This window comes from Acinonyx jubatus, chromosome E3 (assembly GCF_027475565.1).
Source record: "Acinonyx jubatus isolate Ajub_Pintada_27869175 chromosome E3, VMU_Ajub_asm_v1.0, whole genome shotgun sequence".
In the NCBI taxonomy this organism is placed as follows: Eukaryota; Metazoa; Chordata; class Mammalia; order Carnivora; family Felidae; genus Acinonyx; species Acinonyx jubatus.
In genome coordinates, this window is record NC_069398.1 from 35,618,726 (window position 1) to 35,645,919 (window position 27,194).

At 52.2% G+C, this 27,194-nt stretch overlaps 1 protein-coding gene across 20 annotated transcripts in view; it reads right to left on the bottom strand.

Moving 5' to 3' along the window:
• Positions 1 to 791: 791 nt before the first annotated feature.
• The window catches only part of SUN1 (Sad1 and UNC84 domain containing 1), a 52,981-nt gene continuing 26,578 nt past the window's right edge, over positions 792 to 27,194 (bottom strand). For 6 of the 20 annotated variants that reach the window (XM_027042423.2, XM_053213794.1, XM_027042421.2 and 3 more), the window contains 17 exons: positions 23,731 to 23,928; positions 23,089 to 23,172; positions 22,670 to 22,780; positions 21,458 to 21,556; positions 20,815 to 20,908; positions 19,061 to 19,119; positions 18,770 to 18,915; positions 18,134 to 18,310; positions 15,368 to 15,454; positions 14,201 to 14,244; positions 12,415 to 12,550; positions 10,495 to 10,746; positions 9,962 to 10,046; positions 7,080 to 7,195; positions 4,582 to 4,749; positions 2,858 to 2,950; positions 792 to 2,439 (listed from right to left, as the gene is read on the bottom strand). In XM_027042423.2, the coding sequence (XP_026898224.1) occupies positions 2,326 to 2,439; positions 2,858 to 2,950; positions 4,582 to 4,749; positions 7,080 to 7,195; positions 9,962 to 10,046; positions 10,495 to 10,746; positions 12,415 to 12,550; positions 14,201 to 14,244; positions 15,368 to 15,454; positions 18,134 to 18,310; positions 18,770 to 18,915; positions 19,061 to 19,119; positions 20,815 to 20,908; positions 21,458 to 21,556; positions 22,670 to 22,780; positions 23,089 to 23,172; positions 23,731 to 23,928 (2,063 nt within the window). In that variant the 3' untranslated portion in view covers positions 792 to 2,325. Of the gene's footprint in view, positions 2,440 to 2,857; positions 2,951 to 4,581; positions 4,750 to 7,079; positions 7,196 to 9,961; positions 10,047 to 10,494; positions 10,747 to 12,414; positions 12,551 to 14,199; positions 14,245 to 15,367; positions 15,455 to 18,133; positions 18,311 to 18,769; positions 18,916 to 19,060; positions 19,120 to 20,814; positions 20,909 to 21,457; positions 21,557 to 22,669; positions 22,781 to 23,088; positions 23,173 to 23,730; positions 23,929 to 27,194 lie in introns of all 20 variants that reach the window. The other 14 variants (XM_053213795.1, XM_027042422.2, XM_053213797.1 and 11 more) reach the window with 10 other exon arrangements.

The window sequence follows — 27,194 nt, forward strand, 5'->3', positions numbered from 1 at the left end:
ACATCAGACCCCGAGGATGTTGATTACAGAGTCCTTGTTTGTAACCTATTGTTCGTATAGATGATGCAAACAAAGGTCGGTAGATAGGAACCATTAAATCCCCAATGGTATTGCCATTTTCTTTAAAGTTCCTTTGTGACAGATCTCCAGGTATTTTTCACAATGGAAAAAAGGGAGGCACAGCGCTGTTAAGTGGAGTACGCGGTCATTTGTCTCCTGTAAACAACAGCGAAGTATACACCTATTTTTGCTAGTGGGCACAGTGTCTCCAGAAGGGCAAAAACAGAGTGGGAACCCGAAAACCGACAGGGAGACGCAGGTGCAGCCTTCCCCTGGGGGTCCTGGCCTCCAGGGTCCCTTCTGGGCGGAGGCCTCACGCCCCGCCACCGCCACCGAGGTGCTGTGCTGCTTCCTCCCGCTGCTTCAGCTCTTGCCGAGGAGGCGCTCTGTCCTGGCTCACTAGGGATCCTCAGCCCAGGGCCTCACGCACGCAGTAGGCATTCAGGAGGTGTTGACTGAATGAACCAATCCCGGGTCAGACTTACAAATGAACTCCCGTCCCAAACCCATCTTTGGCAGCAGGTGCCCTGATGACGCAGATGTCCCTTGGAGGAGATCCACCTCCTCTTTTTCCCGATTTTCTCCTTGTCCGGCAACCCTCTCTGCAGTTCACCTCGTTTCCCAAGGGGCCGTCTCTAGAACTCGCAAGCGTCGTCGCCCCACACCCCACGGGCAGGAACAGAGCAAACTGAGAAAAGACACCATTTATTATGCATTTGAAACATCACATGCACTTTTAAAAATTTAAACTCTTTATTTAAACATTTCAATAGCATCTTATCAATTTGGTGGCAGCAAAAGCAGCACTACCAAAGACAAGTGTTTTGAAAAGCATTTACAAAAATACCGCGCACAAAGTCCTATCTTGCATCTTTAAAAATAAATATTCAAAATACTTCCACCCAACTCCCAAATTTAGTTTTATATAGGAAATTTTGATTTATAGATTTATCCCGTAATATATGAAACATCTGTATACATTTTATCTGACTTAACTGCATAGGCATTAGTTAGTCCCAATTCTAAGAGTGAAAAAAATGCTACTTTGTGTAGTTTTTATGTATCTGAGGACTGTTGTGCAATATACATAAAACTCTTCAGAAAACCAGTCAGCACCATCATTTTCTTTTTCTGAAAATACAGTATTTATGAGAACACCAAAAGAACGGTCTTAACCAATAAAACTTAAATAATTTTTAAAACATCTGTAACACTTTAAGTGCCTTGCAGATATCTCATTTATAAAGTCTGCTCAGTAAAATAGTCTAAATATTAAATATTAACTATAAACAATGAGTCTCAAGGAATTGAGAACGGCCGACAGCCATAGTAAGAGGCAAATCCCAGCTAGAGGCGGAAGAAAGTGCCACTGTGAGAAAAAGTATAACCACAAAATGTAATGGTTTCAAGAATTTGCTACCCTGAACAATCCCCTTGGATAACCGTCAGTGGAGGAAAAATTTTAGACTCGGAAAGACAGGGAGCAGGTTAGTGTTCAACTCTGCAGCAAAATTCAAACCAGACGCAGACGACACCCACAAGCCTGGGTGTCCCGGCTCCCTCGGACACTGCGCAGACTCGGGGACAGCCCCCGGGGGGATGAGCCTCCTTGAGACCTGAGAGCTCGACTGATGTGTCCATTTAGATCCAGACCGCCCCCTTTCATGTGAGACCCCCCCCTCAGCCCACAGTAAAACAGACTAAGCAGAAATACATATTGCAGGAATTTCCCCACCTGGTGCGGGACAAAGGGAAAAATCCTACCCTGGAAAAAAGGAGTTCACAACCGAAACTTGGTGACGCGGTTTTTCCCTGAAAGAAACGTGTGCTGGATCGAACACATGAAATCGATCTGCCCCCGAAAGTCCTTGAGAAGGGCCAGTGAAAGGCTAAATATCAAAGCTTCAAACACTTCGACCTTTTAATTTGCTTTGTTCCTGATGTCAAGAAAATACAAGTATCAAGAGCTTCATGTTCAAAAACAAATCCCCAAAACAACACATGTGTCTTTGTGACCCACACATTCAAAGGAATCTCCACAGAGATCGGCTGTTGCTGGCAGACCTCGGTGAAACTACGCATTCGACATGCAGTGTTTTCTGTGGACAGAAGAGCAAGCAGGGCGTCCACTCCCAGTGGCAGTCGGTGGCGTTTATTTAGGGGTGACAGTATCCTGTTACTCCATGTGCCCTGGTTCACAAAGGGTTCCAGTGTGTCAGGCTGTCCCAGTATATACAAGATGTACAAGAACTGACAGCAGGATCTTTACTTGATGGGTTCTCCGTGGACTCTGAACCGATAAAGACACGTGTATTCCGGATGGCCCCAGTTAGAGAAAATCCGAAGTTCCACTATTTGGAAAGCTCTCTCGGGTCTTTTCTGGAATCACAAGGTGGGGAGGAAATCACGATTATCCACATGAACACCCCAAGCCTGATCACTTTCCCGACCATGATATTTGAGAGTAAGCGGTCAAGCTGGAGGATTAAGTTCTCAGTATGAACTGAGTCACGTATCCTAGGACACGTAGCTCAGGTAGAAACGGACTCCTAGTGGGCCCCAGATTTACTTTCGGCTTCCGGCAACGGGACACATGCACGTGGAACCAGATATACGCTAAGAAGGCTCCTCTGGGAAAAGTCAGGAGGCTCAGGGTCACTCGCTCAGGCTGATGCCCACGGACCCCACCGGGCAGCTTTGCTGAGGCCAGCGGGGGGTCCTGCTGAGCCGAGAGCAGGCGGAGTGCACGTCAGGCCTCGGGAAGCTACGGGCCAGGCCGAGCCGCGCAAGTGCTTACCGGCGCGTGGAACATCTGGAGGGACTCCCCGTCTTGATCATATGTAAACCGTCCCAGGAGCCGTCCTTCCTCCTGGTGTTCGTTTTCTAGTCCCTGAGACCAAAGCCACACAGTCGTTAACAAATGGAAAAACGACACTGCGTTAACGAAGACTGCTCTCCTTCTACACAATCTGGGAAGATTAAAGCAGGAATAAGGCCTTCTCCAGAAGACCTGGTAAATGCTGGGCATTCCACAACCACACAGCTCACGACAGGCCCCCGAGGGAGGTATTGTTCCTCTCGGACGTGGACAGGGAAAAGCACAGCTGGAACCGGCAAGCTAGCAAGAGAGGAGGGACTGACCGCAGGCGCCCCTCTGTGACCGCCCGGCCCGCGGCGCTCCACACGCCACAGCGGAGCCCCAGGGCATCGGATGAGCCCGGGAAAAGGACGGCGGCTCAGCAGGCTGTGAAGCCGCAGGAGGCCGACTCGCACGAGGGCAGACGGGGCGCCAGGAGCTAGTGTGGAACAGGGACGGAGGCTCGGTTTGGGAAGACGAAGTTCCATGAGGATGGCGCGGCAGCGGCACAGCCTCGTGAACGCGCCGAATCCGGCAAACCGCACGCTTAACGTGGCTAAGGGGTGACTTTGGTTTGTATTTTGGCGCATCAAGGAAGCAGCCAGTGGGAAGTACAGGCGACTGTCAGAGTGGGTCAGAGCGGGAAGGGACTTCCGTGCGAAGCGTGGAAGCAGTGACAGAGGACGAGCAGAGGTGGCTACGTGCAGCATCAGGACGCACACTGGGAAGCGTGTCTGTAAGAGGGACACGTGACAGGCGTTTCTATGTGGAAAAAGCTCAGATGTGCTTAAGGAAACTAAGACTCCCGGAAGATAAATGAATAAAAACAAAATGAACCTACAAAAGAGGAAACATGCGTGTGAAACACAGAAACGTAGACCAAGTAGGCCGTTTTTACCGGCCAGGCTAGTGGAGGTTAGGACCAGAGGGCTCAGTGAGGTGAAGCACTGGCCAGGGCACGCTCACGCCCCCCTTCCGCCCCCCGCCATGAGGTACACGGTGGTGCCACTGTGAGCGTCCAGTCTACGGGGTGGGGGGGGGGGGGTAGGGAGACCGCGGGTACGGCCGCCGGCCCCCAACACAGAAGCTGCAGCGACAGCGGGAGAAGTGGAAAGGTACGCAAGCGCCTCGCTACGTGACGGTGTTTCACGTATTTAAAGATGCGTACGAAGCGTTTATCGCCATCACAAAACACAAACTGTGCCGTCTCGGCTGTATCTTTTACAGGGAAAAAAGTGGACAGAGCAGAAAACGCCAGGATATGAACAATGAGTTCTCTGGGTGCTGGGATTCTGGGGGCTCTTTCTCCAACTTTCGTGTTTGGGAGTTTTCTGTAAGTTCAGCAGCGTATAGTTGTCACGCCTGCCTTATGGCCGAATGGGCAAACGTTCTCTAGACACAGAACTCTCCGGGTCGGAGGGACTGGTCCCGAGGGCAGCACTCCCACAGAGCGGGGGGGGGGGGGGGGGGCAGCGAGCACAGTCCACGCCCGCTGGCCTCCCTGAGATAGACTGGACCGTCTCCCTCCGCATGTAACCGGCTCAGAGCACTGATGGGGGGACAGGGGCTGGTGACACAGACTTGTGTCGACAGCCTTTTCTGGGCTCATCTGAGGGAGGTTCTGGAACTGAAGGGAGGGGACAGCCGGGACGAGGCTCACTCACATAGACCGCGAAGTCCTTGGGGGCGCTGGTGATGTTGCCCGTGGGCGACAGCGTCTTTGGTATGTGCTCAAGAGTGAAGGTGGTCGGGTGGATCTCCATGGACAGCCTCACCACGAGGTACCCCTGGGAGCCCCTGAATGCCCAGCAGTTGCCTGGATAGATGTCAGGCTAGGGAAAAGGCAAAAACCAAAAACTTAACACACGTGACCCTAGAACGGCACGGGGGCTGGGGTACTAGCTGCCTGCACGGTGAAGACCCCACGAATAATCTCTGGCTCCCCAGCACCTCTACTGACAGCCTACAGGCGGCCAGAGGGCTTGCTGCATGGGCATCACACACCTTCTGCATGGGTGATACACTGCATCCTTACAATGAAATAAACTAGAGAGAAGCAGCACCACAGAGCTCATGACGGGGAGGACAGTGCAGAAGCGGACCCGCACAGCTCAAACCTGTCGTTGAGGGTCAACTGCAGGTTGAACGAGCCCTGAAGAACGTATCTGACAATCTGAAACTTAACACACAGCAACGACAAGATACTAGTAATACCGATGTAGCAATAAACAAACTTCTACACGGTAAACAGCCATCCTAAGCAAGATCAAAAGACAAAATGCGGAAAGGCCTTCGCAACTTAAACTCCAGAGGGTGACGATCTCCAGTATGTTAATGAGTTTCATAAAAGTTAAGGTAATCAGCGCCTTAAACGAAAATAGACAAGACAAACTCATTTTTTAAAAGAAGTAAATTTAAATGGTCCTCAAACATACGAAAAGATGCTGCATGCTACGTAATAACAATAGAAATACAAATTCAAACGACAGGTGGTTACCCTTTTTCACCGAAAGGATCAACAATAATGCACGGGTTTGACAGTGTCTGTCGTTGACCCGGGGGCAGCGTCGACTCTAACACACGCCGGTTAGAACGTGCCCCTCCATAACCTGGCGCTATCCAGCAGAGCCCGTCCGGGCATCTACCCTCTGACCCAGCTACCCTCTGCTGTCCCTAAGATACACTGGCAAAATACAAAACGACACAGGCGTAGGGATATTTTTGTGAGAGAAGCCACCATGCCTGTGACGGGAGGCCTGGTGCATGCACTGTGCTGACCAGAAAGCACCAAGTGAACGAGGCAGGGTCCCTGGCAGGCAGCTGCTCGTGAGCTGGAACAGGAGGGGAAGGGACAGACACAGCAACACCTGTGTATTTGCTCACGCCTGTACTCAGTTTTGGTTGGTCCCTCGTTCCTGATTTATGTATCCTCTGTACCTGCCCTGTGCAAATGGACTGGGACCTCAAGGGTTAAGCTCTGTGCACGGAGGGTGCCCTCACTGGCAACAGCTTCCCCAGCACCCTGGAGGGTGGCACCATTCAGTGAGCCCTGGCTGTGCCCTCTACAAGAAGGTCTGGGCCTGAGCCCTGGGGGGCTGGGGGACACTCTCTCAGCTGCCCTGCCTTGGTTGTGGAGGTAGGAGCCGGTCCTGTGTCTGTAGGCACCAGTGCCTCACGTGCAGCCTCCCCGTCCAGGTTCCCGTGTGGGTGCTCCTCACAGAGCAGTCCCTTCCTCACGCACGCCTAACACAGAGTGCCATCGATCCAGTTGGCGGAGCAGGCACGACTGCCGTGGGCCAGTGTGGTACCGGGGGGACGACAGGAAATCAAGACCTCTGAACTGTTACGATGGCAAACGGACCCACCCTGCAGCCAAGGCAGCACCTGCCGGGGTCCCGGGAGCACCCACAAACCGGTGCAGGGGCACGCGGCCGTCCGCCCCGCACCTGGGGGTGTGCACCCGCCGTGGGGTCCACCCGCCCGCAGCGATGGGCACCCCGCCCGACACGCGCTCAGGACTGAAGGGAAGCCGGTCCCGCGCACCAGACCACAGCCAGGCTACCAGGACAGCACCCGAGCTCCGAAATGTTAAGTTTACCGATACTTAAACGTTCACGGTAATTCACGAATTCTCTAAGACTGGATGTGTTTCCAAGTGAAAGACAGCTATCCTGTGCACAGTTCCCACAAAAGGAATCGTTTGACCTTTCTTCAAAACTGTCATTAACACAAGGCAGCATTTCAGAACTGAAGGGAAACCAACATACAGTTGAAATTCCTCCCCTGAGTCTTTGGGACGGACCGTGTAAAACGGGCGCGGAGCAGCAGCGTGTGCTGAGGGCAGCCCGCGGACACCCAGACAGAGGCAGCCGCAAATGCTGTGTGAGCACGGGCCCCCCAGGCCCCCGGGGCTCAGTCCCGCGGAGGCACCTTCCTTGAGGTGCGACCGTGTCCACCTGCTCTGCCTCTTTAAAGAGCGAGAAAGCGCGAGCTTGTCTCACGAGGGAAGGTCCTCGGCCGTGAGCATGGCCACAGCGGAGCATCGCCTCTGCGGGGACTGCGGGGACAGACTCGCGGACGAGGGCACACGAGCACAGCGAGGGGATCGGAGGTATCGGGGTGGTGCCGGGGGCTGTGCGCAGACCCGGGCCGGCCGGCTCACCTGGATCACGACGCGGGGGGACTGGGAGAAGTACCAGAGCGGGATCCCGAAGAGGCTGATCAGTGCGGTCTTGGTCTCATAGGTCTCCGAGCAGCGAGTGCTCAGGATGCTTCCACCTGAAAGCAGAGGTTGGAGCTGCCTGGGTGTCTGCACCGGCCGCCGGGAAAGCGGTCACGGGGGGCCCGTCCCCGCCGCGGGGGCTCACGTGCAGGTCTCTGTGTCCACAGGGAACCGTCTACTCTATGATGGGCCCCAGGCTCGCTCACTCTTCTGCCAAGCCAGGCATTCAGAGTCTGCAGCCGCTTCAGGACACAAGGGAAGCCCCCCCTGTCTGCACTACGGCAACTCTCAACGAGCTTTTGTTCCTCTTTCTAAATAAATGACAAATCGACAGGCACCAGAGCTGCCTGACAGGTGCGCAGGTGCGTCTGCTCTCAGAGGGCCTACTGTGGACAGGCCACAGCGACGGGACACGCTCGATCAGCAGCTGCTCAGGGAACAGCGGGGGGGGGGGGGGGGGGGGGCGTGTGCTACCAGGTCCAGGGGTCTCCTTGGAGTAACACAAATATTCTGGAGTGAGACGGCTGCACGACACAGTGACCATGAACCCGACACATCAGACGCTTTTCAAAGGGTGAAGCTTAGCTTATGTGAATTGTATCTCCAATAAAAAGAAGTGTTAAAAAAAAAAAAAAAAAGAAAGGTCCAGTTTGCCCCTCAACAGGAAACAGGGCAGACAGGATGCTGGTGGCAAGGCACGTGAGCTGGCGTGGGGAACAACAAATTAAAACGTCGTACAAATGCAAATACAAGCTCGTATTCTAAGAGGCCGTGGCTCTTAGAGTGTGGCTGTCCATCAAACCCCTCAGGACACCTACACAAGCGCGCACGTGCGGGCACTTCCCCTGACTGTGGGGGGCAGACCTGGGCACTGGGAACTCAAACAAGAAGAGAAAGTGATTCTGACCTCACTGATCAACAGACTTGGAATTTCTGAACCTTTGTATTGTGTCTTTAAACATCCTATTCTCACTGAAAACAAAAAGCGTCCTTAAGTACAGACACTGTAAAAAATAGAGTCCACAAATGCCTTGCGTAGTGACAGAACCTTCAGTTCAACCTCATCAAAACTGCCCAAATTCCAAATTAATGACATACAAATCTGTAAGGATTAGTTATGCTTCTAAGAAAACAATGACCCAGCTGAATGGTTAGAAGAGCATTTGATGTCTCAGAATTGCAAATAGTTTCTTCATAAATCACTGAATTTCAAAAACGTGTTTATCACGATATTCTAGAACAGTCATTCTCAACAAAATACACACACAGAAGAGTCGACGGCCTTCCTGACTCCCATTCAGCATCAGAAGAACGTGGAGGACTTTGCTCGCAACAGAGGCTCCGGGCCAGCACGCGGCGCTGCTGCAGAGACACAGACGGCCGGCGTCACGGCCGCGGCTGCAGTGGGGCCAGCGGGGACCAGGCTCCTGACCAGGGGCGGCGCTCGGGTTTCCTCAAGGGCTGGGTTAGGGTAAAACGTGTCCCTGCTGCCGTGCAGGGCTCCCCGACGCTTGCACTGGCTACCACGTGGCAAGACCCTCTGTTTCAGGCACCTGGGTGGCGCAGTCGGTTGAGCATCCCAGGGTGATGGGATTGAGCCCCGTGTCGGGCTCCGTGTGGGTGTGAAGCCTGTTGAAGATTCTCTCTCCCTCTGTCCCAGACCACACGCGCACACCCTCGCTCTAAAAAAGAACCCCCTGAGAGAAAATGTTGGTCTGCTAACCCTTGGTCTGCAATTCCTACATTTTAAAAACTCAGAAAACTAAGATTTTCTCTTACACACATGGTGGCCAAACCTTCCCCGAACAGACATCATGTCTGTCACCTGGAGTCTCGACCTGTCTCGTGTGGCATGGACATAGGCCCATTTCTTCACAGAGACACTCTGTGTTTGATCCAGGCGCTGTCCCGAACGTCCCCGAGGAGGCAGGTGACGGGAAGCATGCGAACCACTTCACCAAACCACAATCCTCTTAAATTCTTTGTTAATTTTTTAAATTTAATTTCACTTTTTAAAGTAGGCCTCACGAAGCATGAAGCCCAACGCAGAGCTTGAACTCATGACCTGGAGATCAAGAGTCCCACGATCTACCAACTGAGCCCACCGGGCGCCCCACTAAACCGCAATTCTGTTCCTCCAAATACACCTGGGCCCTGAGCCTGGGCACACGGGCACGCAGCACCTCCCTGACTTAATGGACCACAATTTTCTCCTTGATGTCTTTGCGGAACCAGAACTGCATCCCCATTGCTCTACGTATTCAGCAGCCGTGTTCACGGACAGGTACCGCTGGCTACTTCCTGTCTGTCATCTGTGTCCCCTACAGAGTGACAGCTCCCGTAGGGCCGGGACCCAGAACAGTCCTCACACGCAGCAGGCATTTAAACATCGCTCACTGGACACCTAAACAACACGTGTTCACGTATCGAGTGCTCTCGGAAACCGTTTAAAAACCACTTTTCTGGTATCAATTACTGTACTTCATTACTTAAAAAAAACACACCCTACAACGCAAAAGATCGTAAATACTTAAGCAATATTTCTGTGGCAGTAAACTCTGATGCAGCTAGAAAAATCTAAAAGCTACTCAAATGCCCCCAAATTGGGACTTTGCTGATGCCCACAGTTACACGGGCTCACGCCCATGGACTTGTAAGCATAAACACCGGCCTTCTGTGGGAGAACCTGACCACACGCTAAATCAGGAGCACCGGGGACTACCTAGTTCTAGCAGGTTCGGGGCCACATGGAATCGGGGCAGGTAGCAGCGGTCGCGTCTGCAAGGCCGCCAGCAGGTGACCACCGTGTTCAGTCTACTCACCACCAGACTCCAGGGCGAAGTCCACCATCCCGGTCTTATCTTGGGAATACAGCTTCAGGGCGTTGTTCACAAGGACACGCGCTTGCTGGACGGAGGCAACGTGCATTAGTGGGGGCCAAACAAGGCTCAGGTGTCGATAGAGAAATGAAGGCCCGATGTCTTACTAGAAAGGCATCTTCAGTTAACTGTAGCAGAATTCACAGGCACGGGGAGTGTCAGCCCTGCGCCAGACCACAGGGCCGCCACGTGGAGGTGGGACGGCACCACCCTTGACCCGGGGCTCACACACAGCCACGACGGTCACTGCTCCAGAGACGAGGCCCCCAGGCAGCGGCTGACCGGCATCGAGAGCAGCCACAGCCCGCCGAGCTGGCACCCTCTCCGCACCCCACACGGCGCCAAGCACCTCGGCGACCACAACCACATCCCTGGGGGACCCTCGTCGGGTAAGACCTCAGGATCTGCCTGCTCGGTAACCAGGTCATCGGTTCCGTCACGATACACGCCTCAAACATTTCCCATTGCCTACTTACCGCTTCCGTTATCCCAGAAGCCCCGGCCTCATTCGCAGCAGACGGTGCGGTCTCAGGGCCAGAGACCTGCTGTGTCACAGAAGTGTGGCGGGTGACGCTCTCCAGCACCTGCAGCTCCAAATCCCGCAGCAAACCCTGCAAATCACCCTTGCTGACGAGCCGGGAAGAGAGTTTCTGTAGCAGCCATTCCAGAGAACCGCCTTGCTCATCGGAGAACATGAGCTTGATAGTTTCTCTGACTTGGGCGTCCACCTAGTAAAATCATTAGTAAGCAGAACGTGAACTTACTGTTTTAACCAAACCATCTAAAAGCTTCATTTCTGTCACCTTAACACCTCGCAAGGACCACAAACCTTCTCCAAAACCCATAATGTAACTGTGACAACTTTCTCCCTTCACGTTAAACTCGAGGAGCTCTCCAAAAGCGTTGGAATACGTTATAGGAGGGCCGAGGGAAGGGAGGCTCCTCCAACGTGGTCGCCCTGCACGCGCCCCTCAGCAGGCACTCACTGGGGGAGTGACTCATGGGTCAGGTGCACAGAGGAAGGAGCCCCCGCTCTGCAAACTCGGTGCGGTAAGGAAGCAGTCACGTAAACAACATACGTGTGACTTTCCATGTGCCAGAAATGCCCCTGTGCTCTCGCTCTGCCCGCCCTGGCTCTGTGATGGATGCGGCACGGACGGAGGCACAGGAGAAAGCACAGAGTCCCACAGCGAGGCCGGGAGGCCCACCTGGCCCCTCGCGCAGCTCCGCAATGCTCCGCACTAGGGACACCCTGCTCCCGCGTGAACGGCGGCCCTCGTTCACAGGCCACATGTGCCACGGCCTCCAGCCCTGCGAGCCCTCCAGCACTAACCCTGCAAGGCTCCTCACGGCCTCCGCGGTTCCGTCTGCCTGTCGCTCTCATTGCTGCCGGGGGCCCCAAGCGGGCTGCTGCCAGGTTCGGAACATGCATCTGCGAAACTGGCTGATATCCCAAGATCGCCCCCACGAGGGTGGAGGTACCCAGTCCCACCAGCCACAAGGAAGCCGTCTCCCCGAGTCAGTGCTGGGGGGGTGGGGGTGGGTCCGTCCTCCCTCTCGCGGCCACTTTGAAGGCCGAAGGACAGGTGTTCACTTTTGTCTGCAAACCCGAGGAGTGGCAACGAGTGACCCGCTCACATGCTTTGCCCACGTCCCCACTGTCTTTGCTGTGGCCAATGCCAGGAGCTCTTTGCAGAGCAGAGATGATTTCATCAACTGTATCGCAGGCACTTTTTCCCAATCTACTGTCCGACTCTGACTTATGATAGCTTTTGCCATTCAAATGTTTCTTTTTCCATTTTCATGCAGCATAAATGTCTGGATTTCCTCTTTTGCATCAAGAAACTGGGGCCTAAAACATCACCGGGATATGTGGCAACAGGAAGCTAAGCATCAGAGTGCCGTGCGAATCTACTCTGGTGAAAAGACGTACAAAATGGCCTGCCCCCAAACCAACATTGGCACGTGGCCATCTGCACACAAAGTGTGGACAGACGCACACCTAGGTACTAATGTGCTAGAGGAAATTCCAGGAGAGCTGAGTATTAACTATTTTATGTTCAATGTTAAATGCTATCTGAAAGGTTTAAAACTTCAGATGTAGGGTGACTCATGCGGTTAAGCGTCCGACTCTTGACTTCAGCTCAGACTGTGATCTCATTCATGGTTCGTGGGATGAAGCCTTGCATCAGGCTCTGCACTGCACAGTCTGACTATATGGGGCCTGCCCGGGATCCTCTCTGCCCCTCCTCTGCACGCTCTCTCAAAGTAAATAAATACGTACATAAGTAAATAACTTAAGATATAATAAAAGTTCTAAAGAAAGTTGAAGTTCATGAACATAAAAGTTCAACTCTAGTGTTTTATTTTCTATGATAAAACATTTTACAACTTGCCTTTCCGTGTATCGTGCTGACTTCCTCACAACTGGTCTTCAAATGCTGCCACCTGGACAATTCTGATCTCAGATGACCCAGCTCCAGTTCCAGCTGCTTAACCATGGAAAGGAGGTGCGGCTCTTCCTCAAGCCCGCTGGGAAATCGGGAGGAGGAAGGAAGTCAGGCGTCCCCAGTCGCACACGCTTAAAGTAAACGCGTGCGATAAACACGTGGAGGGACCCACAACCCCACAGACAAGTCAATACTGTAAACACAGCGACCTGTCCCACCTTAACATGGAAACTTAGAAGTTTCAAGTCAAATCCCAAAGAGACCTTCTTCCACAGCAGTGCACGCACGAACACACAAACGTGCCCTGGTGTTCAGGTAAGATGTCTAACACACGCTACTTACTCCCAGCGGCTGTCAGTAGCAGGAGAAAGCTCTCAAAACTACTTAGTACTTAAAACCCACATCTCTAAAAGAAATAAATAGGGGCGCCTGGGTGGCTCAGTTAAGGGTCAGACTTCAGCTCAGGTCATGATCTCACGGTCCGTGAGTTCGAGCCCCACGTTGGGCTCTGAGCTGTCCGCACAGCTTCGGATTCTGTGTCTCCCTCCCCCTCTGCCCCTGCCCCGCTCACCATCAGGCACTCTGTCTCCCTCAAAAATAAACAGACGTTAAAAGAATAATAAGTAAATAAATAAATAAATAATAAAAATAAAACCTGTATCTATCTCCTCGAAACTATAAAAAAGACATCTAAAATCAGACAAATTTATCAACAACCATTACAATGTCGAACATGAAATTTTCATGCTAATGGAACAGGTAACTGAACTGAAAAACGTACGGCTTCAGAGTTTGTCTTAGTAGTTCCTATTTTTATGTAGAAATTGTACATTATGACGCAAAATATTGTGATATTGTATTTGCTTAGAGGCAGCTGTGGTTGGTAAGCCACCAACACTACATGTCTCCAGGCAGGAGAGTCCGGGAAAACCATTTTAACATCCACATATCGGCATAGCAACAAACCTTCTTGTGGAAATACAGGCTCTGAAATGGAATTAAGATGTGCTGTTAACACTCATATCCATCCTGACGGAAGGATATATGGGGTCTAAAATAGTGATACGGGATCTAAGAGCCAGAGACAGGAAGGTGAAAGTTAGAACTCATCGTCTGGTCCCCCACGTGGAGCCACAGGAGGGACAGGAGGGACAGAAGGGCACAGGTGTCATGTCACAAACACAAATGGGGGGTGGGGTTGCACAGGGCCCACGTGGATAAAATTGGAGGGTGTGGAAAACGATGTGCAGCTTCGAGCGTATCGAGGGAAGGGAATGGCGTACTTCCAGAAGAATCCGGGGGAGCCGATAAAGGTGCCAGAGAAAAGGCCGGGGCAGTGAGGACCCCAACAGCATGCCCCCAGAAACTGCTTGGGGACAGGGCTGTTTAGGCGGCCAAAACACAGCCCAGAGGTGCGGCACAGCGCCCCCGTCCTGTATGTGAGAAGGCCCCTTACAAAAGGGCGGTCCTGGACGGCCAGGGGCGGCCCGCAGGAGAAGCTGCTGAGGCGGTGCGCGTCCAGGCCCAGAAGCCCACCTCCTACCGGGGCCCCGCAGGGAGCCTCTCTGTCGTCAGTGCTGCCAAGGGTCGCCCACCAAGATGCCGTGGGAATGTGTTCACCCACAAAGCCCAGTAACTAGAGGTGCACACGGGGTCCTGCCAATGACCACTCTGTCCCACACAACAAGGAAACACAGAAGACAAAATTTTAATTTATTCAAAATTATCCTACCTAGCTGTTCTCAGCTTGGTCTGTTCTAATTCCTTCTGGATGGCCTAAAAGTGAGAGAAAGAAATCTGTTTATATATAAGAGTTACATACTAGCATTTTATAGATCAGACACTCAATTGACCACATGTTTCCATATGAAACTACAGATATTTATCTGTGAGTTTTCCCTTTAGTTCAAAGCCCAGACCTGCCTGCTAGCTGGCAGGGGAGGGAGGTTTATTTTTTCAAAGAAAACTATTAACACACACACGATGTGTATTCAGAGAGCGGTGCCCGTCCCATGGGACAGCCTGATGGATTTTCCAAACAAGCAGCTCCCAGGACAAGGAGTGGAACACTGCCACCACCTCTGGCAAGTCTTTTCTGAACGTGGCAGGCTAAGGAAATGACAAATACACACACAAAGGTGTGATGATGAACAGGCTCCGTTCAGAGACGCGGGAGCTGACGAGACCACGGCGAGTCGAGAACTGCGCCTCTTCCAACTGTAACCGAACGGAGGGGGGCGTCCTCCCGGCACAGAGCGAAGCGAAGGCCGTCCCTGCCCTCTCGCTTCCTTCTCCGGCTGCCGACCGCTCCTCAGTGCCACAGACACCCTGGTCAGCGGGTGACCTGAGCTCGCCTGGCTCCCCTGGGCAGGAACACGGCAGCTGCCCCAAGACCCCCAGGGCTGCACCACGGCTCGTGCTGGGTCCGAAGGTGCCCGCTGACCCTGAATCTGAGCGCCCCACGGTGTTGCTGGCTCAGATCACTGCAAACATCCTGGCCTCCCTCCTCTGCCTTCACCAATACCTGATAATAACAGCTCTTCCACCAGAAAATTAATCTGGTCTGTCAGACACAGTCACTCTGGGGGAGGCTGTGGGACATCGAGAAGAAAGAGGGGCCCTGGAACCTGGAGAGCCGGCCACAGCTCGGTCCCCCCGCTGCCACCTGAGCTCAGGGCCCCCTCAGACACCTCGGAGTCCGTGAGGCAGACACGCTAACGCGATGAAAGGGAGCTACCAGGGGTGGGAGGCAACAGTGAGAAAGATTTTTCCATTTTACAAAGGACAACAGCAAACCCCCTAAAAGAGGCACTTTAAAGGCTAAGGAGCGGGACAACCGGGGCCGACCCCGATGTCCTCTCACTGCTGGGGCCACAAGTGAAAGGTCGAGAATGCAAACCTCGGATTTTTCTGTCAGCTTTCCAAGAACGTCCTCTAGGTTTGAGATTCGCGATTCGTGCTCCCGGCGGAAGGTCACGGAGTCAGTCTTGGAAAGGATTGGAAAGGAACAGGAGTGAGCACATGGTAGAGGGGCGTTAACAAGCAGCCAAGACCTGGCAGTCGTTTCTGTACAGAACCCCGAACACTCGAGGGCGCCCGGTCACGGCCTGGCATCCTGGGGTCCCTCAGCATCCTCACCCCACCCCGAAGCCCGGAGCTCAACACAGTCCCACTTCTCCAGATGCGAGCGAACATGTGGACGCCTTGCGACTCTCAGGGGACACTGCACGGACAGCCCCTGCCGCGTGAGCCGCTCCCAGTGTGCGACACACAGCCAAGGCGCCACACGTGACCTGGCGGGAGCACTTCCCCACCAGGCTGCGGACCGCAGCCGGGAGGAAAGGGACAAAGTGCTGCACAGATGAGCTCTCCTCCGCGCTCACAACACGAGAGACGAGAGACAGACAGTTGCATCAGATGAGAAGAGTCTTCCAGCACAGGTGAACCCCAGAAAACTGCAGTTCACACTGCACACAGGTAAATACTGGGAAACGGTGTAAGACGAACCCGTGAAATCTGTACATATGCTAATTTATAACCTAAGTTTAATAAGATGAGCCCAGAATGCATAAAATTTGGTCATTTGTACTACACTAAAACGGACTCTTGGGTTTGTTTGTGGGTTTGTTGTTTTTAGCTACCATTTCTTTTCTCCACAAGAGAAGGAACTAAGTCATAGGCAAAGGAGCTCGCCACTGTTTTATCAAGGACTTCACGGTCCCCTCGCCCCGCGGTGGTGACAGTATTTCAGGCTGCCTCAGCTACGAGCACATGCTACCTGATGGGACTCTGCTCACCCACAAACGTTCTGCCCACGGGGACAGCTGGACTGTTGTAGGTGGTGCATCACGGATCCAGTCTAGCTATCTTGTTTTTCAAACCGGCATCTCCCTCGAGACGGACGCGCTTCAACCCTTCCCACTATTCCCGTCCCGTCTGCAAAAAACGGGCCAAGTTCCCATTCACCCTTTCCATCTACAAAGTTCTCACCTGGCCAACAAGAACAGACCAGTCACAACTGTGCCAGCGGGACGTGACTGAAGTCGTCCCAACTTTATAGTCAAGAAAACAAAAAATAAGCAACGACTGAGGAATCAATGAAGGACGCCAATGCTCCTTGAGCAGGTACAAACACTCCAAGCATGGCAAGCTGGGGGACAAGCTGGGGACAAGCGGGGGACAAGCTGGGGACAAATGGGGGGCAAGTGGGAGACACGCTGGGGGACAAGCTGGGGGCAAGTTGGGGACAAGCTGGGGGGCATGCTGTGGGCAAGCGGGGGCAAGCTGGGGGCAAGTGGGAGACAAATGGAGGGCAAGGTGGGGGACAAGCAGGGACAAGCTGGGGGCAAGCGGGGGACAAGCAGGGGACAAGCTGGGGGGCAAGCGGGGGGCATGCTGTGGGCAAGCGGGGGACAAGCTGGGGCAAGCGGGGGATAAGCTGGGGGGCAAGTTGGGGGGCAAGTTGGGGACTGGCAGGGGGCAAGCAGGGACAAGCAGGGGATAAGCTGGGGGCAAGTTGGGGACAAGCTGGGGAGCACGCTGGGGGCAAGTGGGGACAAGCTGGGGGACAAGCTGGGGGGCACACTGGTGGCAAGCGGGAGTAAGCCGGGAACAAGTGGGGGGGGGGGCAAGCGGTGGGCAAGGTGGTGGGCACGCTGGGGGCAAGCGGGGGCCGTGCAGAGAAGGTGCAAACTGTGCCGTCACCTGAGCGTCCTCCCATGTTATCAACACATCACAATGAAAACTAGTGATGTTCCTCAGGCCAAACCAGAGTTGAGAAAAGGGTCATTCACTCCACTAACATTCCTTTTGGTCCCCATCAGGTGTGAGAAGACAGTGACTTGAAAGGTGGGTGGGGAAGGTGGTGGGCGGGGCCATGGGGTGGGCAGTGCTCCCCCGAGGCCAAGTGTGGGGGTGCTGGCGCCAGGGGCACGGCAGGACCGGGTCCCGCGCAGGGCCTTGGGGGTGCCCAGGCTGGAGACCAGCGGCACCAGTGAGGGAGGGGAGATGGGCTCACGCCTTGACTCTGGTGCTGAGTGGGGAGGGGGCTCTTGGTCGAGACCAGAGATGTGAGGGAACAGCAGATTGTTAGGGCAAGGGGCAACCCGTATTTGAAAGATTTCAATCCAAAGCATCTAAACACTGAATAAACACGCATGTTGGAACCTAAGAAAATAAACATCAGCCGTGGGGAGAGTGGACTGACAGGTCTCTCCTTGAGAATATACCAAATAAACAAGACTCTCTTCAGGGTTCCGGACAGAGAAGCAGCTACTCTTAACCGCTTGATGACCACGAGACATTTTACATCAGACTTGAACTTTTCAAATCAGTGTTGACAGGAAGTGCAAAGCAAATCCCTACTGAGATGAAACGTCACTGAATTGTGACAGGCCATTTTCAGATTAAGACGCAGGCCAGGAGCCACCTGCAGAGCAGGGTACCCGGGCACAAGATCTCCGCGCTGCCCACCGGAGCTCCCGGTCACCGGACAGCACACGGCTCCCAACGACCGACTGGCACGGCCACCTGTCCCCTCCGTGCCTCTCCCACTCTTCATCCCCACGAAGAGAACAGACCCTGGGGAACTGCTGGGCACAACCTTGGAGCCCGACAGTCCGCCAGCACGTGTGGCCCCTGAAGGCCGCCCCACCGCTCTTCTAACCAGGGACAGAGTCCCGCCGCCGTCTCCGTCCATCTGGTCCACCTGCGCCTGCAGTCTCCGAAGCACAGCTGCCAGCTCTCGGAGCTTCTCGTCGTGGCCGTGACACTGTCCAGACAACGAGGCCACCTGCCTTTCCACCTCGCTCATCGGACGCCGGGGGAAAGCCTCGCCGCCGCCCTACAACAGGGACAGCAAGTTCCAACCGCAACACAAATGGAGAACTCCGTCTGGTGTCAAATAATCTGAAGTGCAGTTTTGAGTCAAAAGCACAAACCAAACACTGCAGTGAAAGGTCCCCTAAACGCTACGGATACACAGCGTGACGATGGCCGTCATCAGGGATTTTCCCCACGTGGCAGACATGGGGGGTTGTATTTTCTTCTTCATACACTCTGTATTTTTCAAAGTAGTAAACGCTGTTTTTTTTTTAATTAAAATTAACAGAATGAGAAAATTTAAATAGGCATTACCCAAACTATCTCCGAACATTTAAGGAGCAAGTCTTAAGCCTTGCCTATCTGATGTTTAAACATACTTTCTAACACAGGGCAGGGCACCTGTTCCCAGCAGTACGAAAACCTACTGGGAGGACTACGGATGGGGAAGGCCGGAGAAGGGGGCTTCCTGGGTGGCTACCTCTGGCGGCTGGCTCAGATGAGGGGCATCAGGTGTGAAGGTGCCCTCAGGGATGTCCACCCTCTGGGTTCCGTGCGCACGTGTCCAGTTGAACACAGGAAGGCCTGACAGGAAGTGTCCCTGGCCACACAGGGACAGACCTGCACCTAGAAGAGGAGAGGGACCAAGCTGCACGTGTATGTGCAGACAACGCTCTGCACAACGTGCACTGAGGTCCGCAGCCCTTTCCCTCCTTTCACCTTTACGTGTATCCGTTAATCGTCTGAGGTAAGTAGGTCGAACTCTACTTACCTAGTAAAAGTAATAATGGAATGAACAAGATTAAAAACTTGCAAATGTTTCGAAGGCACCTAGGAATAAAAAGAAAAATATTACCTTGGAAAAAGAAAGGGCAGGATCGCCATTCCATTTTACCTCTCTGCGTAATTTCATACCAAATAACCCCCCTCTTATCTCAAAATGAAAGTCGACAGTATTAGAAATGCAGTTACAGCTGTCTGTCTGTTTGCAAAGTAGGCTCCACACCTAACGTGGGGCTTGGACGCATAACCCAGAGCTCCAGCGTCGCAGGCTCCCCGACTGAGCCAGCCAAGCACCCCCTCAGTGCCTACAGGGGAGCCTGTCCATAAAATGATGTCTCCTGGCCCATATTAACCATCGACTATATTCACTAACTCTTGGCATGCAAGGTGCCACGCAGGGCACTAAAGAGCTTTGGTCACTAGCCACACTAAGGTCACTGGGAGCCGGAGGAACTGCCCGGTCTGGCTCCCAGTCCTGACCATCCCCCTCCCGACCTGGGTCACCCCTGTACTCTAAGAATGACAGTGCCTTTCTTTTCTCACAGAAGTGGTCTGAAAGATTAAATAAAAACACGAAAGCACTTTGTAAACTATTAGGTGATACAGGGGTGCCCGGACGGCTCAGTGGGTTAAGCATCCAACTCTGGATTCCAGCTCAGATTATCATCTCACAGTTGGGAGACCAAGCCCTGCAATCAGGATCCTACTTAGGATCCTCTCCCTCCGCCCCTTTCCCCCTCAAAGGCATGTGCACACATGCGTGTGCCGTCTCTCTCTCAAAAATTAAGAAATAAAGTGATATAAAATAGGCAAGACATTAATATACTGAACTATAAAAATGTAAATAGAACATAAATCATTATAAAACATCAAATCAGGGGTGCTGGGGGCCTCAGTCGGTTAAGCGTCTGACTTAGGCTCAGGTCATGAGTAAACATTAAAAAAATAAACAAAAGAGGGGCGCCTGAGTGGCGCAGTTGGTTGACTGTCCGACTTAGGCTCAGGTCATGATCTTGCGGTCTGTGAGTTCGAGCCCTGCATCGGGCTCTGTGCTGACAGCTCAGAGCCTGGAACCTACTCCGGATTCTGTGTCTCCCTCTCTCTCTGCCCCTCCCCAACTCATGCTCTCTGTCAAAAATAAATAAACAGTAAAAAATAAATAAATAAATAAATAAAAACAAAATAAAAACAAAAAAAACCCAAACAAAAAACCCAACAAATCAAATTATGTCCTGCAATTAGCACAAGGTCAGTATTTTATTATAAAATTTTTTTTAACGTTTATTTTTGAGAGAGACACAGTGCAAATGGGGGAGGGACAGAGAGAGAGGGAGACACAGAATCTGAAGCAGGTTCCAGGCTCTGAGCTGTCAGCACAGAGCCTGACGCAGGGCTCGAACTCACGAACCACGAGATCATGACCTGAGCCGAAGTCGGACACTTCACTGACTGAGCCACCCAGGCATCCCACAAAGTCAGTTCTTTAAAACACCAAGTTGAGGGGCGCCCGGGGTGCTCAGCTGGTTAAGTGTCTGACTCTTGACTTTAGCTCAGACCATGATCTCATGGTTCGTGAGTCTGAGCCCTGCATCTGGCTCTCTGCTGACAGCCTAGAGCCTACTTGGGATTCTCTCTCCCTCTCTCTCTGCCCTTCCCCCTTTGCTGTTTCTCTAAATAAATAAATAAATAAATGTTTAAAAACAAACAAAAAACATTGAGTTGACATGATACTGGTTTTCTTACCTTGTAAGAAGAAACACATTCAGCCAAGAAATCAAAGTAACAAACTGGTACCATCCAATCCCTAGCCACCAGAATATTCCAGAGGCTGCCTTCCCTAAAAGAGAAAACACCAAACATTCTAAAGAAATGGTCTTCGGGAAATCAAATTCCTAAATAGACAGTTTTCGTGAAGGCCAAAAGAGAGCACAAGGCAACGTGCAAACAAATATCACGTAAGTATGCTTAGATGAAATTAGGGATGGCGCACATTAAGACACCGATCGTCACGGCAGGAATATCCATACAGTCAAACACAGGGACGTCATAAGCACAAAGCAATATGGAATGCTGACAGAGCCACAGAACAATGATAAAAAGGGGAAACCCCAAATTCATGCATTCTCAATTACAGTTAACTCAAGCAGCTAGACTTAACACAGGACACAACACAGAGGAGAGACGAAGACGCTCACACACCCTCACACACCCGAGAACACAGTGTGTTAGCACTTCTACGCAACCGAGAACGAAACATGTTATGTCAAGGATCAAAGCAGGTAGCCCTGAAACGAAACTTTCATCTGGTTAGATAAGTCATCTCTTGCAGGCGCTAGCTGCCCAAAGCCCTGGAGAGAGCGCTAACACAGAGAGCCAGAATAACCACCTGGAGCAACCACGGCCAACCAAAGGAGCGACAACAGTGTCTTCGACACAAACCATCCGGAAGCTCCAATCCTCTGCAGCATCTGTACCAAGAGGTGACCTGTGATAGACAAGATGCGTGCAAGAGGGGCACACTCAAAACTCACACCGGAAAACCAGCTCTCCATAGTTACAGTACAAGAAATTCCCACTGGGATCCATTTTACCAAGACTCTCAAATCAGTTACGTCAAGAATCTCTTCTCAAGGAGAAGAAATGATCAACTATTTAAGTCCGAGCGAGATTCTGAAATTCAATTATGCAACGCCGCCGCGTTCACTTCCTCCCAACGCAGGGAAGGCAGACTCCCCTACAGAAAGCCCTGAGGGTGGCGGGCAGCTACCCCCACGCCCACCGCTGGAGCTAACAGATAAAATCTGTGGACACCAGCAGTTAACGTGCTCTAGGTGAGACCACGGTGACTCCAAAACCATAGACTTGGTCTTCACTTGATCATTCTACAAGTTAGCACTTTCTAGTGAAAAAGTATTTTGGAATGACAAACGGCAGTACCACTGGGTAACAGACTAACATGATAGACTTTGGTTATCAAACACCACGCATCACATAAGGCAGAAAAACTGCTGAAAGTTATATACGCATTTGCGCGTTGACTCCTGACGCTGTTAATTCCAACATGCCTGAGAGGAAAAGAAACATCGTTGAACAGTTTTTAATCTATCATTTTATGTTTTAACTGTTAATACAGGACAGTTAATACTGTTAAAACTGTATGTTTTAACTGTTAATACAGTTAAGAGGCCATTACTTTTGAAGTTTAGCTTAAAAAAAAACTCTAAAAAAGGTGCCCCTTTAGCAAGAAACTTAGGGATGTAAGTTAGAAAACATGTAATTGTGCACGTACACCTCCTTGCCGCAAAGGCTCAGGACACGGCGGTCACGGGAGCGATGCACAGGGCAACGGCTCCTACTGAGCTCCACCCGGGAGGACGACCAGCCTTTCTAACCCGTCATGTCACCTCAAGCAGGTTACTTCTCAGACGTTTAGCCTGCACTCGATACGTTCCAAAGGAGCTTTCCGACAGAGACATTCTCTGTATTTCAAGCTAAAGTCAGTACTCTTCCTGTCAGTTTTTACAACACAAACAAACAAGGAGCCACAGCATTTGCGAAGAACATGATAAGAACAAAACAAAAAGGTGTGAGACACAACCTGCGTAAGAAAAGACGTGCCAAATGGCCCCCGCCACCCTCTCTGGCCTTGAGGACCGCAAGCGGATGTCTGTGTGCGTTTCAAGGAGCTTCTTCCCCTCACAGCCATCGCCTGTGGGTGGTGGTGACAAGCAGTTAATTTGACAGATTACCACGCAGACCTGGTCAATCTCGACTGTGCACAACAATGGCGGTTTGCAAACATTAGGAAACTCAATTATGCAGGAAAATATATGCACGGACATGTCACAGCAAACGCAATCTGGGGCTGCCGGCGCCTCTTACGAGGGGTCGGCCCGCGCTAACCCGCGAGGGCTGCCCGCCCGGGGGGCCGGGGGGCCGTGTCCACGGGTTCGCGCCACCACCTGCGGCAGCCCCCGCCAGTGCCCAGCGTCCCACGCGCGGCGCGGCCATACTTACACGGGGACTCCCCGTTTACACTGACGCGGCCGTCCTCTCTGAGAAGCCCTCCTACATCCACTGTCCCACAGTGACCGGAAAGAGCTGCAATACACGCAAAAAAGGCTCAGAGACGCTCGCGGAGGCGGAGTTCGGGCCGGAGGGCACGCGAGGCCAAGCACGCGGGCCTCAGGCCGGCCCAGGGCGCAGCCGCGCAGGGGAGGCGGGGCGACGGGGCGTTGCCAGGGAGACACTCGTGCGCGGGCCCCACCTGGCCGAGCAAGGCACCCACAGCCAATGCAACAGAGACGGACGGGCCTGCTCAAAAACGGCCGGAGACCACTACCTTCTAAGTGCCATTCAAATAAGCTACTTCGGCCTTCAAGAGGGAATACGAATCGAAAGTGGAGTACGTTAACTTTTTAGAAAGTGACTTGAAAAACATTTAAGCGCTGGTCCGCTTTCAGAAAACAGAACCAAAGCAGCACATGTTAGAGAGTTCCATAAGCCCCTTATAGGAAGACCCGAACAAAGCACGAGAACGTCCGCGGAAAGGGCGTGAGAGGAGCAACGTGGATAAAGCGCCACGCAGGAAAAGCGGTGTTTTCTCCACCTTGAAAGCATGATTAGGTGGAAAAAGGAGGAAAAAAATTATTTAAATACCTTTTGATTCATGGCTTTTTGACTTATAGCTTTTTGATTCACGATCTTTTGATTCGTAACTTTTCAATTTGTAATTTCCTGATTCATAATTGAGCTTCATTAAAACCACTCGGAAAAGGTGGGCTAAGAATGACGACAGGGATGACGAAGTGTCCGTGGCCAGCCACAAAATCCTATCCGTGTGGAAAGAGGCACCGCCTATTGAAAAACCGTGAACAGAGTTATTTCTTCCCACAGGGCCAACATCTACTCCCCTGAAAAGTCAGAGAGCCCAATTATTCATCTCGGGAAGAGCAGAATCAACTCTTCAAAGGTACATCAGAGAGGACTTGGGAAAAGCCCTGACGACAAATGTCACCGCCTCGCGTGCCACGTGTCACCTCCTGACAGAGGCAGAGCGACACGGCAAACCTGTAACGGCGAGCCCAATGCCAGATCTCTGGCCCAGGCGAGCCTGCACAAAACAGCCAGTCTGAGGTAACTGCACCCCAATTCTGCTGACGTACACCCCAAATCTACATACTGCTCGACAGCCCCTCCCTTAACTGGCCTCTGGCCCGCCCAGTTCACTCTGTCACCTGCCTACAAAAGGACCATCAGATACGACCAACGGCTGCAAAGATGCCTGCGCCAGAAACCACCGGCAAGAGCGCCTGGGAGGAGCAGTTAGATTCTGGAACAACTAAGCCAGCAATCCTCAGCGGTCCTCTCTGCTTTTTATCAGGGCCTAGAGCTTCAGAAGATACGACATGATCTCTGCTGTGTCCATCCTATTAACCTAAAATGTGCAGGGCGATGGTCTACAAGTTCCAGTTGCCGGAACTCTGCATTCCTGACAGCTCCCCTCACACGGAGACCCGGTGGCAAGGCCAGGGCCTGCCCAGAAGCGCTTCTGAGACCGGTCCCCGTACCGCCCGGTCAGGGGCCCTTGCGCCAGCGTGCGGCAGGAGGCCAGCTGGGACTGCTGAAGTCTGGGTGGGTGTGATTTTAAAGAAATAAGATGAGGTGTTTTGTTTTTTTTTTTTATGGAGGCCATTTGTGGCCTAGAGTCCGGTGCCAAAAGCACCGTGGAACCCGTGGACCGTGGTCGGTCCCCACTCTGCTCACTCTCCTGTTCTACGCTCCAATGAAAACTGGCTACAAAGCTCCATACAAAGAGAAAAAACTTACTGAGAGGTAACACGTGGTCTGGTTCCCTGATAATCAAAAACACTGAAACTCCATTTTTTACCCACCAAGTTGGCAGAAGTTTAAAAGGAAAAACGGAGCCCTGGCGAGAGCACACGGGGCGGGGACCCGCATGCTGCCGTCCTGGGAAAACAGTGCGGGTCAGTCTCTGGGGAGTCAACTGGAGAATCTATTTAAACTGAAACTGCACATGGGGGCTCCCGGGTGGCTCAGTCGGTTGACCATCCGACTTCGGCTCAGGTCATGATCTCACAGCTCGTGAGTTCGAGCCCCGCGTCGGGCTCTGTGCTGATGGCTCAGAGCCTGGAGCCTGCTTCTGCTTCTGTGTCTCCCTCTCTCTCTGCCCCTAACCCACTCGCATTCTGTCTCTCTCAAAAATGAGTACACGTTAAAAAAAAATTTTAACCTGAAACTGCACAAAACCATTTTCTTCCCAGAGTGACATCAATGTAGGAAGTGCAAGTAGAGACGGGTTTTAACTACTTAATTGCTAACTGCGGCATCTTCAGGACAGAGGCTTCTCCTGATTTAGGGTCCAGCCCTCGTGTCTCAGCTGCCCAGCTCAGGGACGGCGCCTGCAGCTGGCCCGCCACAGCTGTGTCTTCACTGCATCTGCTCGCTTGGTGACAGCCACACCCCGCCTGGTGGCTCCGCTGCACTCACCCAAAGGAAGCAGGCATTTAAGTCCTTCTTTCTCTAGAGCCTGAGGCTGGTCCAATAAGCAAAATTCTGCCGTAAGCCACCACGACAAGTGACAATTTTTCAGAGCAGTGACCTATCTTTAACTTCTACCTTTTGTTGGGGGCTTTATGCGTTGCCTTAGGCAAGAGACTACAGAAGAGTCTGTTTCCAGATCCCCTGGGTGCTTCCCTGGGAACACAGGAAGAACTCAGGTCAGCCTGAGGCCCAGGAAGGCCCTGCGGGCGCTAGGCTCCTCCCAAGCTCCCAGCTTCCTAAGGGGACTCCAGTCTGGCCCTCTGCACGCACCCCATCAGTACCCTGCTCTGGAGAGGACGGCTGGATGTTCCAAAGGAAAGACGTCCGAGCGTTTTAAACGTAAAGCCTTTTTGATGTGAACCACATCAAGGGTGTACTTCACCCGAACCTCAAAAGGTCCAGTCCTCAGAACCCACATGGCTCTGCGGCCTCGAACGCACCCGTTCTGGTTTTTCCACCGCACGGAAGGATCTGCCCACGTACACACATAGGTACGCAGAAGGAGACACACCCGAAGAACGCTGCTTTTAAAGGGATACAAACAGAAAAACCTGAATGTCCGTCTGGATACGAAACTGATGAACTAGAATTTGGCACGTGCACCTAGTATCACAGAGCTGTCAGAAATCAAGTCACTCTCACTTGGCACATAAAATGAAGAAAGATGCACAGCCATACGCGTGCATTTAAGACAAAACAGAGCATGTAATTCCATAGGTACAAAAAAGCAAAATTTAGGTGGGAGTTGCACAACATTGTGAATGTACTAAAAAATGCCATTTAATCGTCAGCTGTAAAATAGTTACTGGTTAATTTTTTTTTTTTCAACGTTTATTTATTTTGGGGACAGAGAGAGACAGAGCATGAACAGGGGAGGGGCAGAGAGAGAGGGAGACACAGAATCAGAAACAGGCTCCAGGCTCTGAGCCATCAGCCCAGAGCCCGACGCGGGGCTTGAACTCACGGACCGCGAGATCGTGACCTGGCTGAAGTCGGGACGCTTAACCGACTGCGCCACCCAGGCGCCCCCTAATTTTTGATGTTATGTGCATTTTACCTCATTTTTAAAAGCAAAAGAATCCCCCATGATCCACTCCTCTCAGCACCAGCTCCTTCTAGAAGGGAGGCCAGAGGGGGTGGAGGAGGAACAAGGAAAAGGGAAAGGAACTTATTTTAGCTGTACCATTCCAAAGTTTTACAACAAGAACATAATTAAAAACAAAAATACTGACACAAAACGAGTGTGGGGTTAATTCACGCAGCGTGGTCTGGACTGGGCGATCAAGGGAGAAGCCTGCTGGCCCCACCGTGTAGTGGGGTTAGCTCTGGGTGGAAGGGTCCAGGAGACTGTAATTCTCCTTGGGCATCTCTGTGGTTTCCAAATGTTCTTCGATAGACACTTTGCCCAAATAATGAGAAATAGACGTTTGTTAAGAGTAGTAAATTAGTGTTGGTCATATGATCACTGTTCTAATTTAAAAGAACAAGGCAGGTGATAAACACAGAAGCCCGAAGCAAATAAAAATGTGTTTTCTCCACAAAAACATTCAAGACCAACT